Source organism: Bufo bufo, chromosome 1, assembly GCF_905171765.1.
Source record: "Bufo bufo chromosome 1, aBufBuf1.1, whole genome shotgun sequence".
Classification (NCBI taxonomy): Eukaryota; Metazoa; Chordata; class Amphibia; order Anura; family Bufonidae; genus Bufo; species Bufo bufo.
The window spans coordinates 265,943,555-265,959,718 of record NC_053389.1 but is presented as its reverse complement, the minus strand read 5'-3'; the positions used below and the strand labels follow the sequence as shown (position 1 = coordinate 265,959,718).

At 42.3% G+C, this 16,164-nt stretch overlaps 1 protein-coding gene across 1 annotated transcript in view; it reads right to left on the bottom strand.

Annotated features, from left to right (window-relative positions):
• Positions 1 to 16,164, bottom strand: part of VWF (von Willebrand factor) — a 214,419-nt gene that overhangs the window by 140,173 nt on the left and 58,082 nt on the right. The window contains exons 11-15 of the mRNA XM_040439200.1: positions 10,321 to 10,457; positions 6,817 to 6,955; positions 6,372 to 6,472; positions 4,630 to 4,825; positions 2,907 to 3,122 (exon numbers count right to left, since the gene is read on the bottom strand). Coding sequence (XP_040295134.1) covers positions 2,907 to 3,122; positions 4,630 to 4,825; positions 6,372 to 6,472; positions 6,817 to 6,955; positions 10,321 to 10,457 — 789 coding nt within the window. The remainder of the gene's footprint in view (positions 1 to 2,906; positions 3,123 to 4,629; positions 4,826 to 6,371; positions 6,473 to 6,816; positions 6,956 to 10,320; positions 10,458 to 16,164) is intronic.

The following is a 16,164-nucleotide window of genomic DNA, read 5'->3' as shown; positions in this document are numbered from 1 at the left end:
ATCCATTCTTCTTTGCAAAAGTCTTCCAGTTCTGTGTGATCCCTGGGCCCTCTTACATGCACTGCTCTTTTGAGGTCTTTCCTTAGATTTTCAATGATGTTCAGATTAGGGGTTTGTGAGGGCCATGGTAAAACCTTCAGCTTGCGCCTTTTGAAGTAGTTTAATGTGGATTTTGAGGTGTGTTTAAGATCATTGTCCATTTGAAGAAGCCATCCTGTTTTCAACTTCAGCTTTTTTACAGTTGGTGTTATGTTTGCTTCCAGAATTTGCTGGAATTTCATTGAATCCATTCCTCCCTCCACCCGTGAAATATTCTCCGTTCCATTGGCTGCCACACAAGCCCAAGGCATTATTGATCTACCCTCATGCTTAATGGTTGGATAGGTGTTCTTTTCATGAAATTCTGTGCCCTTTTTTCTCCAAACATTGTGGCCAAACAGTTCTATTTTAACCTCATTGGTCCATAGGACTTGTTTCAAAAATGCATCAGGCTTGTTTAGATGTTCTTTTGCAAACCTCTTATGCTGAATTTCATGAGGACGCAGGAGAGGTTTTCTTCTGATGACTCTTCCATGAATGCCATATTTCAGCAGGTGTTGCTGAACAGTAGAACACTGTACCACAAATCCAGAGTCTGCTAAATCTTCCTGAAGGTCTTTTTTAGTCAAGCGGGGGTTCTGATTTGCCTTTCTACCAATCCTATGAGCAACTGGTCTTCCAGACTTTCTCTTGACCTTGATCCTGTTAATTGCCAATTCTTAATTACATTTCAAACTGGCTACCTGAAAATGGTTTGCTATCTTCTTATAGCCTTCTCCTGCTTTGTGGGTGTCAACCATTTTCATTTTCAGAGTGTTACGCAGTAGCTTAAAAGAACCCATGGCTGCCGTTTTTTGGGACCAGGTTAGAGGAGTCTGGGTATTTATAAAGCTTTCTAATTTCCTAAAGATGATCGTGAACAAGCCTTAATAGGCTATTTAAGGTCTGAGACCTCGCTCAAAGTTATCTTAGCACTCAAAACTCCTTGGGTTCCCATACTTTTGCAAGGTACACCTTTCCTTTTTTCAATCTAAAAGTGTATAAAACCAAAATAATACATAAAAATTGCTTAAAATGTTGAAAAGTGTGTTTTATCTTTAACTTTGGGCCTTTTGGAGATCATTTCATCTTCAACTTGCTTAACTGTTCACAGTAACAGTAATTTGACCAGGTGTGCCCAAACTTTCATATGTCACTGTATTTCAGGCTGGCAGCTCAGGGGGACATGTCCTTTCTCAGGGGACATGTCCTTTCTGCTGTTGCTCTTTCACTGTAACTGCCACAGCTTCTAACAGAAGATATGGCTGGTGACAGTTGATTCAAACTAAGCGTGTGCAACCACCAAAGTGAGGTGGACAAGAAATAAGGAAAAGACCAAACAACAGGAGGCACTAAAGAGATACATTTTACTGAATTTTAGTGACTATCCAAATTTTTTTATTACATGCAGTTACAAAAGTATTCAGATCAAGGTATTGGTTCTAAAAATGTAGAATATTGTTTGTGGCACAACCCCTTTTAAGATCTCCTTTGTAGTTTGACTCATTATTCTTCATATGTCAAACTTTACTACGCAGTTGAACAGAAAGTGTTCTCTTAGGGCTCTTTCACACCTGCGTTATTGTCTTCCGGCATAGAGTTCCGTCGTCGGGGCTCTATGCCGGAAGAATCCTGATCAGGATTATCCTAATGCATTCTGAATGGAGAGTAATCCGTTCAGGATGCATCAGGATGTCTTCAGTTCCGGTACGGAACGTTTGTTGGCCGGAGAAAATACCGCAGCATGCTGCGCTTTTTGCTCCGGCCAAAAATCCGGAACACTTGCCGCAAGGCCGGATCCGGAATTAATGCCCATTGGAAGGCATTGATCCGGATCCGGCCTTAAGCTAAACGTCGTTTCGGCGCATTGCCGGAGCCGACATTTAGCTTTTTCAGAGTGGTTACCATGGCTGCCGGGACGCTAAAGTCCTGACAGCCATGGTAAGTGTAGCGGGGAGCGGGGGAGCAGTGTACTTACCGTCCGTGCGGCTCCCCGGGCGCTCCAGAGTGACGTCAGGGCGCCCCAAGCGCATGGATCACGTGATCGCATGGATCACGTCATCCATGCGCATGGGGCGCTCTGACGTCATTCTGGAGCGCCCCGGGAGCCGCACGGACTGTAAGTATACCGCTCCCCCGCTCCCCGCTCCTACTATGGCAACCAGGACTTTAATAGCGTCCTGGGTGCCATAGTAACACTGAAAGCATTTGGAAGACGGTTCCGTCTTCAAATGCTTTCAGTACACTTGCGTTTTTCCGGATCCGGAGTGTAATTCCGGCAAGTGGAGTACACGCCGGATCCGGACAACGCAAGTGTGAAAGAGGCCTTAGCGCTCAGCAATCCCATTCTGTGAGCCTGTATGACCTACCACTACTTCTAGGCTGGGCTATTGCTCTTAGTCTTACAGTTGGTCAGGGAAGGTCCAGAAGGGTACAAATGAGCACAAATTATTGGAATAGTGGCATCTAATGACGCAGCTGCAATGGAAGTAACTGGCCTCTGCACTGCAACATTTTTGAATGGTTGTCTATGTAGATTAGGCAGTTGTATGCTGCAGTTTCTGCACCTGCTAGCAATAGTTGTGGTTACACCCACTAATTAAAAGGGACTCACATATTATTGACCATTATCCCCAACCCCTTCCTCCACAGTCAGTAAAGAATGGAATAGCTGTCATCTACCAACTACTCCCTACATATCCAGCAAAGGAAGTATGTATTATTGCCCAATTTTGATGGTTGGACTCCATAAGACCTGAGACCGATTTTTTTCCTTCGTAACCAGTCCCCCTTTTCAGAGACGATCACAAAAACTAAACTCTACTTACAGCAAAATTCAGGTGACCTCCACTCAATGAGAACGCCTTTCCTGGAGCAGACCATGGCATAGGTCGAAATGGCAGAACACATACATTCCTTCCCATCAGAACAAGAGCAAACGTCATAGCGGCAATTCTTCAGATATGGCAGGGGGTTGACCTCACTGTGACACGGCTGGAATGTGTACTCCATGAGGGTGGAGCAGGCTTCCTCTGCATATCTGGCTATAAAGGCATCAGTAAAGACATGGTCACAATATGACATTTATTTTGGCATGTAGACAAGTGTTGACAGCAGATTCTATGGGTTTGGTCAGCATAGGGACAATGACAAGTGAAGGAGATGTAGAAATTTTCGTAAAAGGGTCTGCTCACATTGGTATAATGTTTACGGGAGCCTTGATAGATATAACAAATGGTTATGTACTGTAGCAGATTCTAACCAGGGTTGTCAACTTTTATTTTTGTACTTCACCACAAACAATGACACCCACAGTGCCCTGGTATATAGTGATAAATAATATGATAAATAGTGACAGACAAATTATTAGTGACAACCACAACAATCTCTCGTATAAACAGTGAGAACAATTAGTGCCTTTCTGCATACATATTGACCATCAGTGTGCCATTCTCTATACATAGTGACCATCAGTGTGCTTTTCTCCATACATAGTGACCATCAGAGCGACATTCTCTATACATAGTGACCATCAGAGTGCCTTTGTCCATACATAGTGACCATCAGAGTGCCTTTCTCTATATATAGTGACCATCAGAGTGCCTTTCTCCATACACAGTGACCATCAGTGTGCCTTTTCCCATACATAGTAACCACCAGAGTGCCTTTGTCCATACATAGTGACCATCACAGTGCCTTTGTCCATACATAGTGACCATCAGAGTGCCTTTCTCTATATATAGTGACCATCAGAGTGCCTTTCTCCATACACAGTGACCATCAGTGTGCCTTTTTCCATACATAGTAACCACCAGAGTGGCATTCTCTATACATAGTGACCATCAGAGTGCCTTTCTCCATACACAGTGACCATCAGTGTGCCTTTTTCCATACATAGTAACCACCAGAGTGGCATTCTCTATACATAGTGACCATCAGAGTGCCTTTTTCCATACAAAGTAACCACCAGAGTGGCATTCTCTATACATAGTGACCATCAGAGTGCCTTTCTCTATATATATATATATAGTGACCATCAGAGTGGCATTCTCTATACATAGTGACCATCAGAGTGCCTTTCTCTATATATATATAGTGACCATCAGAGTGCCTTTCTCCATACATAGTGACCATCAGAGTCCCTTTCTCCATAAATAGTGACAATTAGAGTGCCTTTATCTATACATAGTGACAATTATAGTGCCTTTATCTATACATAGTGACAATTAGAGTGCCATTCTCCGTAAACAGTTCTATTCACAGTACCCTTACCTATAATAAGTGGCACATTGTCCTACATAAACAGTGTCCTCTATAATCACACACGGGCCTGTAACTTTGCCATCAACTTTCCATTTTTACTGCACAAAATAGTGCAATACGCTACTTAATTCTGGCTGACAAATATCCTGACCAAAATTTCAATACAGCCTTATGATATCAAATGTGTGACTAATTTACAAATTATAAATTGGGTACCTACTTTAGACAACTTGTTTTGACTCCGCTGATCAAGTTGATTCTAGGGTTACTATGTTCGAAGACACTTACCTCTTCTGGGGTTCAGACTACATGGATCAGTGTCTTGTTTAATCAGATCTGCACAGTCACCGTTTAGTTTCCAAGAATTTCCAAAGTCTTCAACACTGGCCTCAACAATTCCTGAAGGTGTAAGGAAGTCATCACCTTGATTTCCATTATAGTTCCCGCAAAGGCCACTAGTGGATTCAGCAAAAACTGGAGAAAGCTGTAATGAGATTTTAGAGGGGTTGTCCAGTTAAAAAATGTATGTACCCTTTTCATGGGTCCCGTGTTCAGGATCCTCAACTTGTTCAGATTGGACAGCAGTTACAAAGAGCATTTTCCAGTCTAAAGGATCTATCCTGCATTACACAAGCAACCTATTGATTTGAATGGACAATGTGTAATGCTTATGTAGTGCCCTGGAGCAAGGGTACTTTTGATATTTGTGGGCCTTCACCCCTATTGCTACTATGCAAAGCTATCAACTTCCTACTTTATTGCACTTTGAAGGGTTAACTTGCACTGTGATTTATGCTGTTGTGTGCACTTATTCTGTTTCATATTGTTAATATATCCTGTTCATATGCACTACACTATATTACACTATATATTAATAATATATATTACACTATAGCTGCACTGCACTGTGTAAAGGGTTAATGCACAGCTAGCTAATACTGAGAAACTTTTCTACCTATGCAGATTTTTGGAGGGAAAAAACAGACACACTGTCTGGTTTAGCTCTGTTGTTTACGTCTGAAGACTTGTTTATGTTTGGAAAAACTGCTTAGTCATTCCCATAGGCTTGCACTGAACATTCTAACAATGTTTCTGTTTAAGCTGTGCTTATCCACTCCACCCCTCCCACTAGAAGGTTCTATTTCAGCCAGACATTTTATATAAGCAGAGCAGTCAGAGCCCCTAGTTGTCTCCAGATAGGGATCATTGTTTAGTAGAAAATATTCAGCCAGTCTGCAGATAGGGGCCAGTACTTCGTAAAAGCGATTCTGCCAGACTGCATGAGTGACCAGAAAAAGACACTGAGACGGGGATACTCTTCCACAGATCCTGGGTCACCTGCCCTGTGACCAGGGAGCCAGGCAGATGACTGACCCACAGACCCTGGACCACCAGCCTTTGGCCAGGGAGACAGCCTTCTGAAAAAAAGAGGGACAGCTAGCTCAGGGCTTTCCTCAGCACATAAAACATTTTCTGCCAGCTCAGTGCATTGCCTTTATTGTTTTGCACTTGAGTTCCTCCACTAAAGAAGCACACTAGTTTACTGCAGACCCTGACTCTCTGGACTTATTTCCCATTGGAGTGCACTACGCCGTATCATCCTGTCTGGAAAGCAGCAACACACGGTGACACCTCAAAGTTATCCAGAGGACTTAACGTAGTGTTGGGGCCACACCAACTCAGCCACTGCATTTCGTTTTCCCTGTGGTGGTACTTCAGGGGAATTGAACCCTCATGGTCAGCTTTTCTCATAGTTAAACACTTGGATCCCAGCAGGGGGAAAATGTAAAATACCCATATTTATCAACCGAACTTTCTAATAATTAGGGATAAAAAAATTACAGGGACAAATCGGTCATAAGGAGGACCACCACTGACTACAGGTATAGGGTTGCTCTCTGGAGAACTAGATTTCCCTTTACTGGCCACACTAGAATCCTTCATTACAGCAGCTATGTTGGCAGTCCACAGAAAATTACATAGGTTAGGTCTATAAGGAGAAGCCTGCAAGGACAAGTGGTGTTCCGTACCTTAATGATCAGTTTTCCATGACCATCCCAATCAATCTGTAGATCCTCCCGATATGAGAGACGTACTGATGATAAAGCTGTTGTCTGGATCCGAAGGGAACCTGTTAAGAATTCAATTACATTACTTGTAAGTATCACATATTCCATCCAGCTTTTTGTTTGAGAGAAGTCAAAGAACAAGCCTTAATGACATTTTCCATGTTAATGCATTTCTACGCAGACTGCTCTTCCACCTTCCACAGGGCAGAATGCCTCAATCTGATTGCAAAACTGGTATAATAATGACTTTTTTCTTCTGATTTCATACTACACATACACACAAAAACTAGAAAAAAATTGAAAATAGCAAAAATGTATAAACCTATATTATTGTTATTATAGCTATTGTTTACTTAAGATGACGATTGCTACATCTGTATAATATTGTGCTGTAATAGGTTAGTACCGTGCAGCAAAGGAAGCATGATGTCCTGTCCGTCTATGGAGACTCCTCCCCCATGTTTCAGTTTCAATGTAATATTATGCATGTCCAGGAGACGCACAGTGGCTGATCTGGTGCACACAGCATCAGGGTCATCTGCACACTAAAGAAAAGCAAGGAACATGGACATATAACTAAACAAACTTTTAAATAGTCAAATCTTAAAAATTTGTAAATCCAGGGCAGAGTGATTTCTAAAGAGGATCAAAACTTGGTATGGGGGCAGAAGGATTGAGCATGGGTGTCCTCCATTGCTCAGCTCATCAGGTGGATTTGCACATAGTTATAAGCTTTTGACCACTAGGTGGCACCATACTGTGAAATTTCATAAATCCTTACTGGTTAGTTCTTTAACAGCATGAAAATGTCAAATTTTGTTTATGATCTATACAATCTAAATTAGTTTGGCCAAGGTGCAACTGCAGCCCTAAGGCCTCTTTCACACGGGCGTTGCGGGAAAAGGTGCGGGTGCGCGCGAGTGCAAAATATTGTAATGCGCTTTGCACTTGCGTGAGAAAAATCGCGCATGTTTGGTACCCAAACCCAAACTTCTTCACAGAAGTTCAGGCTTGGGATCGATGTTCTGTAGATTGTATTATTTTCCCTTATAACATGGTTATAAGGGAAAATAATAGCATTCTGAATACAGAATGCATAGTAAAATAGGGCTGGAGGGGTTAAAAAAAAAATGTAAAAAAAATTAAACTCCCCTTAATCCACTTGCTCGCGCAGCCCGGCTTCTCTTCTGTCTCCTTCTTTGCTGATTGCAGGAAAAGGACCAGTGGTGACGTCACTCCGGTCATCACATGGTCCGTCACATGATCCATCACCATGGTAAAAGATCATGTGACGGACCATGTGATGACCGGAGTGACGTCACCACAGGTCCTTTTCCTGCAATCAGCAAAGAAGGAGACAGAAGAGAAGCCGGGCTGCGCGAGCAAGTGGATTAAGGTGAGTTTAATTATTAAAAATTTAACCCCTCCAGCCCTATTTTACTATGCATTCTGTATTCAGAATGCTATTATTTTCCCTTATAACCATGTTATAAGGGAAAATAATAATGATCTCCTAGCAACCGTGTGCGAAAATCGCACCGCATCCGCACTTGCTTGCGGATGCTTGCGATTTTCACGCAACCCCATTTATTTCTAAGGGCCTGCGTTACATGAAAAACGCACAAAGAGGAGCATGCTGCGATTTTCACGCAATGCACAAGTGATGCGTGAAAATCACCACTCGTGTGCACAGCCCCATAGAAATGAATGGGTCGGGATTCAGTGCGGGTCCAATGCGTTTAACTCACGCATCGCATCCGCGCGGAATACTTGCCCGTGTGAAAGGGGCCTTACAGATATGTATGTAATAGGGCCACAAAGCAAAATCAAATATGGGTCCTTCACGATAAAGCATAGTAATACAAACAAGAGCATGGAAAATATCAAACAAAATGGCAAAATGTTTAGTATGTTGAACAGGACCAGCATCAGCAAAGCTAGGGAGGGAACAAGGCTCATTGGGCTTGCAGGCCTATTAAGGTATGTGTAAAAATACTCTGTGTTTGTCAAGCATAGGGTGAAGTAAATAGGTGGCCAACTCTGACTTCATTGACCAATGGTCCACATACAACTGGAGCTGGCTTAGATTTAATGGTGTGTTGTCCCTTTAAATCTTAGCATATGCAGGAGTATTTAAACTCTGTATCAGAAAAACAAAGCTTTGACTTAAATAAGTATGATGTTAAACCGCTGAGATTTTCATGTATCCCGACAGCTTTCCTATGAATATAAATCTTAAGCTTCCAAAGACTTTCAAAAACCATCTTGTGTTTTCAGAATTATTTGACCTATCATCAGCTGGTGGAGTATTGTAAGAAGGACTTGCATCAAAGGCTATTTTCACACTAGCATTTAACATCTCCTGCAGGCTATTCTGGCAGAAAGCAGCTTGCCAGAGATGTCCGGATCTGGGTGCTACCTGACACCTGCCTGCCCCATTCACTATAATGGGGACTGTCGGAGATCTGGCTACAACCCGACAAATATGCAGAGAATCGCAACGGTTTGCGTCCAGCTGATTGTTGACATGTTTGCTGTGTTGCAGCCAGATCTCCACCGGTCTCCATTATAGTGAATGGGGCAGGCAGGTGTCAGGTAGCACCCAGATCCGGACATCTCTGGCAAGCTGCTTTCTGCCAGAATAGCCTGCAGGAGATGTTAAATGCTAGTGTGAAACTAGCCTTTGATGCAAGTCCTTCTTACAATACTCCACCAGCTGATGATAGGTCAAATAATTCTGAAAACACAAGATGGTTTTTGAAAGTCTTTGGAAGCTTAAGATTTATATTCATAGGAAAGCTGTCGGGATACATGAAAATCTCAGCGGTTTAACATCATACTTATTTAAGTCAAAGCTTTGTTTTTCTGATACAGAGTTTAAATACTCCTGCATATGCCCGGCGCTGATGGATCTGGCAGGCTGTTCCCAGCTGGAAAAGTCTGCCGGATCTGCAAAATAAGAAATATCAAGGGTTGTCTCAATGTCAACCGTCAACTCCTATGAGGTATCCATCATTTCTAAAAGTCAAAGGACAGGTTCACCATACTGCCTCTTTTACCAGTCCTATATAGGTTCCTACATTATCACGTAATTATGTGAATTCGTAGATAGACACAAGAAGGAGCTGTGTACTTGGCAGTTTGGTTATTGTAAAGATTTGGACATCTTGCTTGATCTTTCTCAATGTTTCCATCTGTCTTGGCATGAGCCTACTATAGATTTCCCAGCACAATATCCATCAGTAAGTAACAGAGACAAGATGTGCGGAAAACACTAGAACAGTATTTACTGCAAACACCAGATAGACTGTTCATTATTAAAGGGGTTGTCCCATCAGAGCCAGCAGCCTACTCTGGCCAGCCGATTCAAGGGCAAAGGGAAAGGAAATAATACATAGCATCTAGTTAAATCTGTGGTCATCCATGGCTTTTGTCCACATAGCTCTTAAAAAGGTGATTTCAAGCATAAGAACCCCCCTCCCAACCCATTTATATGACATCAATATGCCTCAGTGGGGTATATGGACAGGAGTTGTCTTCATGAGAGAACTGGAAATGCTGAAAACAGTATTAACACCTTCATTAGTGGGCGAATTGGAGGAAAGTGCAAAAAATAAGTAAGTATACGATCACTGGAAATGTTTTTTCTCTCCCCCAGACAGCCTCTGATTAACCTGATCAGTGGACAGTGGACATTTAATGTATATGGTCAGCTTTTGTCTCTGCTGTCCCTCATGACCATTGTTGAGCTAGGACTCAATGTGAATCTTGGCCCAAATCAAATTTCCTGGCAGGCCACCTTGACCACATGATCAGGAAGGTCTTCTTTAAGAAACCATATAACAGTCCACTTACTCAATCAACACACCAACACTCCCTATGAGACATCCCATTTAATCCAGTATGTTACCTGCACAGTTTCAATGGCCACGGAGAAAGTTGCATCCACCATGTCTTTTGCAAGTAAGTAATGACAGATCCCGCTGAAGGTAAACTGCTTGTTGTCAAAGCTCTTAAAGTGTGATTGTCCAGTGACGTAGCATTCCCCTGAGAAAAAAAATGTTAATGTGAAAAATACATGATTAAGAATAGCATATGCAGTACCCCAGAGGTCTACTGACAACTGGTTAATATACTACCTTATGGATTAATTTCTATTGTTTTAATGTTAATGAACTTTTTCTGTGTGATGCTGAAATGAGAACACCTTTTAGTTATGTTGCCCTGCTCAATGGGAGGAGTCAGGACCTTCTCTTCTGGATCAAGAGCTGTAGAGTTCAGTTCAAGCTGTCAAAGGGATCATGCACACAGCCGTAGCCATTTTTATGATCCACAAATTACAGATCCACAAAACACAGATACAGTCCGTTTGCGTTCCACATTTTGTACAACAGAACATTCTGCCCTCTACAGAGCGGCCCTATCTTTGTATGTAAAACGGACAAGAATAGGACGTGTTCTGTTTTTTTTTGCGGGGCCACGGAATGGACACATGGATGCAGAGAGGTGTGCTGTCCATATCTTTTGAAGCCGCATTCAAGTGAATGGACCTCATCTGACCTGCAAAAAATACAGATCAGATGTGGACAAAAAACACAGTCGTGTCCATTAGCCCTAAGAGGAGGGATGCATCTGCATGTGCAGAAGTGAGACCTGCTGCAAGGAACCCTCATCTTTGCATCCCAACAACTACTACCATCCTCTAAGAAGGAAAAAGGACAGAATATTAAGATTGTTGAGGGCCACTTTAGGGTACTGGTCCAAAGGTCAGACAATAAGTGCAATCACTCTTCTATAGCAACAGGCCTTACTGCTGGTGGAAACAGGACATCGCCTCAGGCACCCACCACATTTTTACCAAGGACTAGCTACCCGTTGGACGATATACACCCGGTTGTGAGAACTATAGTATGTATTGTGAATCAGTCATCTTACTGCTAGTTATCCCATGTTCCATATTGGAAGTATTGTGCATGTACTCTGGAGTGACTGAACTGAATACTACCACTGGCATAGTTTGTGAACTGCCTAAACTCCACCTCCCATGCGGGTTTGCTGCCCAAATAAAAGAAAGTTGCTGGAATCAAGACATCATGGGACTTTTCTACAATTAATGTTTTGCAACGTTTCCTGGCTTTGCATTCTAGAGGACCCCATAAGTCAGGAAAAATACAATAGATAGGCATGCTTTCCAACAACCCCAATTTTCTCTGGACCATTTCACACACTGGGCCTCAAGAAGGGAGGGATTAAGTAAACCCCACCCAAAAGTGGCCTTTTGGGGGATGTTCCTCCCTAGACAGGGATCAAATGTCTCACTTTTGACATGGTAACTATGCTGATAGGGCATGTTGCAGTGTATAAAGATTGCTGTAAGCCATAAAAGGCCTAAAGGATGGTCTCATTAGGAGCTTGGCCTGGCATAAATGCTGATGTACTGATGTTTCAAGCCACACACAACTAATAGTTTTGCACTTTGAACTGTCTAAATATTCAAATCACAGTTAGACAAATTTACTATTTTGGTGCATGGACCTTTGTAAATTTTGAGTATTGTAAGTCCTTCCGCAAATTTACACTAGAATTCCATTTGTGCACCAAAACTTTTGTCCAGGCACCAAAAAAATGTGTCTGCGCGCCAAAACAAAATGTCTTGTCTAAGTTTACACCACCTATACGTTGGCGTATTTCACTCCACAAATAAGCCAAAATTTAGACCTCTCCCCCTTTTTCCCGTGAAGACACGCCTTATCCCGTGAAGCCATGTCTCCTTGTCAGACGAGGGGTAAAATGCTTAGAAAGGAGTGTAAAACAAAATGTGATACAAAATAGTTTTTGTGTCTCAAAATGCACCAAAAAAACTGTCTCATTTTCAATAGTAAACCTGCTCACTGTTTTTGGTTTTCCAGGCCACAATGTTCTCTATAGATAAGTACAACCCTGGGTGCACATGCAGCTGCTATGGAGTCCACAGAGTTCAAGTTGGCTTCAGGAGCGGGAATAGGGGGAATGTGAATAAACAAGCTACAGGAGGGAGTTCAGGTGTCTTAATAAAGTCCTGGAAATAGGGATTGGTCTTCGTGGTGACATGTGATGTTTTCCTTTGAGCCCTCAAGAAAATTTATACCATAAAACTGGTCAAGACAGCTGTTAAGGGGCCCATGAGAACAAAGAACTCATCCCACCAACATTAGCAAGTAATCAAGGGAAATAAATAGAACACCATGCCATCCTTCTCTCCTTTAAGCAATGTGGTACAGGAGAGGGCAACTATTGCTGCAAACCCCAGAGGAGAGGAAACGGTAATGGCTTAGCACAATTATTTTTGGGGAACACTTACTGTGAGGGACACTATTTGCTGGGTGCAGTTATTTTTTACACATCCACTTGAATAATACAACTGGCTCCATCTGTTCAGAATGGATCCGGTCGTATATCAAAACTGAACATGCAGGATTTCAGGTCTGAAAAAAACAGATCCGGGACCATTGACTTACATGTTTTTAGATGCCGGATCCAGCAAGTACAGTTTCCCATGGCGCACACCAAAATATTGCTTGCAGCGGTTTTGTGTCCGGCATGGGAACGCAACAAAACAGAACAGAATGCATTCTGGTGCACTCAGGTCCGGTTTATTCAGTCTTGTTCCCATTGACAATGGATGGGGACAAAACTGAAGCGTTTTCCTCTGGTTTTGAGATTCTCTGCTGAATCTCAAAACCGGAAAGGAAAACGCAGATGTGAAAGTAGCCAAAGTAGGAAACTAAGATGTCTGTCAAACTGTTCAGAGACAAGAGATGGCTGAAAGAAATCATCATGCCATCATCATGGCAGCTCATGCTCTAACAGCCTGGTCCGGCAGAGGTGCCAATCTGTGTTGTTTAACGCTACATGCCGCTGACTCCCTCTGTCTCCCATGGTCACCCTGTAAATGCGATTGCGGGGTGCTGATGTGTGTAAAGCCTAGCTGGGGTCTGATGTAGGCCCCAAACCAGCCTTGAGTAGTTTCCAGCAGGCTGTGCCTTTCTGGCACAGCCTGCTGGTCATGGCACTGACATTAAAACGCAATGCAGTATAGGGATAGTGTAATGTATTTTAAAATCAATCAAAATGATGTCTGTTATAGTCCCCTTGTGGGACTATTAGGTGGTTAAAAAAAATATGTATTAAATAAAAAGGATTCCAGTAAAAAAAAAAGCGCTTTTCAATGAAAAAAATTCGAAAAACAATCTCCCCCATATGTTTAGTATCGCCGCGTCTGTAACAACCCACACTACATAAATATCATGAAAATGATCCCCTACAGTGAACACCGTAAAAAAAACAGAATTGCTAGTTTATACTTAGTTGCGACTGAAAAGACATAATAAGCAATCAAAAAGTGTCATTTAGGCTAGTTTCACACTAGCTGCAGGGGAATCCGGCAGGCTGTTTCGGCGGGTGAACAGCCTGTCGGATCCGTCCTGCCACTAGTTCACGTGTGCCCCCGGACTGCCGCTCCATCCCCATTGACTATAATGGGGCGGGGGCGGAGTTATGGGGGCAGCACAGCAGCGCGCGCGAGAGGCAGCCGGACTAAAAGTACGACATGCAGTACTTTTAGTCCGGCTGCCTCTCACCGTGCGCTGCCATGCTACCGCCGGAACTCCGCCGCCATTATAGGCAATGGGGACATAGCGGCAGTCGTCACCCGTCGGAACAGCCTGCCGAAGTCCCCTGCCGCTAATATGAAAGTACCGTTACTCGAAAATGATACCAATGAAAACTACAATCCCACATACAACTCTATAGAAAGAAAAATAAAAAAAAGTTATGGGTCTTGGGAAGCAGCAATGCAAAAAGATTTTCTTCCTTTAAAAAAAAAAGGGTTTTAGTGAACAAAAGTATTAAAACAGAAAAAAAATACTATCTGTACTATATGGTCACTAAGGGGTTAAGTATGAAAAGTGCTGTTGATTGTTAATCCTCCCACAAGTCTCTATATCGACCACAGACAGCAAATACCTTGCTAGCATGCATGGCTTTGTGTTCTCTCAACTGGAATGATATTTCTCCTGGAGCTAAACTGAACTAGCATCTGCCCCGTCACAGGCAGAGCTAAACCTCCGAAGTGACAGATACAATACTGACTAGAAAGCTCCTCCGAGGGAAAAGCTTATTCCCTCTGCTGAGTCAGGGCATAATTATCTAAACAGTGCCACCTGCTGACAACTTTTGGGAATACATACAAAGCATTATACAAAGCATAAACAGAGAACCATTTGCAAGCTTGCTGTTCTGGGGTACTGAACAATAACCATGCCATCCTGTCCCAGTATAATGGGGTGTAATACCATGAACCAGGGGGACCAGTCTGATTTTGGCCAGAGGAGTAACTTGAAGCTCCTGGGCTCTGATGCTAATTCTGCAACATGAATTATTATATTATATTTTTTATATATATATATATATATATATATATATATATATATATATATATATATTATATATATTGAGTCATTGATAGCGCCAACTAGGGATGAGCGAATCGACTTCGGATGATCCCCTCCGTACAGTATTAGAATGTATTGGCTCCGGTGAGCCGAAGTTATTACTTTGCAAAGTCGCGCAAGAATTTGTGTAATAACTTCGGAAACTAATTATTACTGTAAAAAAAACCTTGGTATCGAACTTGGGTTTGGTTCCGAGTGTTACCTTGGAACCGAACCCAAGTTTGGTACCAAGTTTTTAGCAAATCGACTTTGGATGTACCATCCAAAGTCGATTCACTCATCCCTAGCACCAACTCATGTGTCACAGAGAGACCAAGGCCACACAGATACCAGGGCCTATGTATGACTGCAACCTCTCCAGCCCCTATACTTATGTCTCTGATTTTGGCTACTGGTTACCATCTCCATATGCGGATCTGACACCAAAAGATACACTGACACTTTACCCTTTATTACAAGGTGCATATAACAAGGAATCAATAGGGTTAGGAAACATCAAGAACAGAAATCAGACCCTGGATCCCAAGAGCTTATAGTCTGCATGGAAATAGGAAAAATGTAGGATCTGAATTAAATGAAATCCAGCATTTGATATTTATTATGTTTACCATCCCCCGCTTGCACTAGCCTTCATACACGATTACGTGGGATTGTTTACTCTGGATTATTAGAATCTATGTGTGTGAATAAGAAAGTTTGTTGAAATATCTAATGTTCACACCTTCAGGGGATTTGGCTTTGGGTGTGGAAACTCTCGCTTTGAAATAGTGGAAAATGTAACGCTCATAAAAGGTTTATATTACAGAAGTCAAGTCTGAAGAGAAAGCTGAATGGAAACTCATCCTGACATTGCTGGTTTACTTAGTTAATAACTATTACACAGAGCCAGAATATCATTTGTACAGAATAGGCTGGAACATATCCTGCTTTGAACTATGATCACTGTAAAATTCCTGTGGATTGTGATAATGATAATTATAATAATTATCATAATAGTCAGATATAGACAGCACCCTTTTAAATTGCCCTATTAGGGTATGTGAAAGATGATGTCTCCTGAAGTAAACCTCTATTACTACTGAAGCCTGACCGGCAATCATCTAGTTGCTGCGGATCTGGTTTCTGGCGATTACAGCTCCCTCTGCAGCAGAAAGTGTGGTACTACATGGTCATTTCATTGAACTCATATACCGGTAATATATGGAAAGACCAGAGACATTGGCCCAGAATCTGTAATGTGTCTGATTCAGGGTCTAAAATCT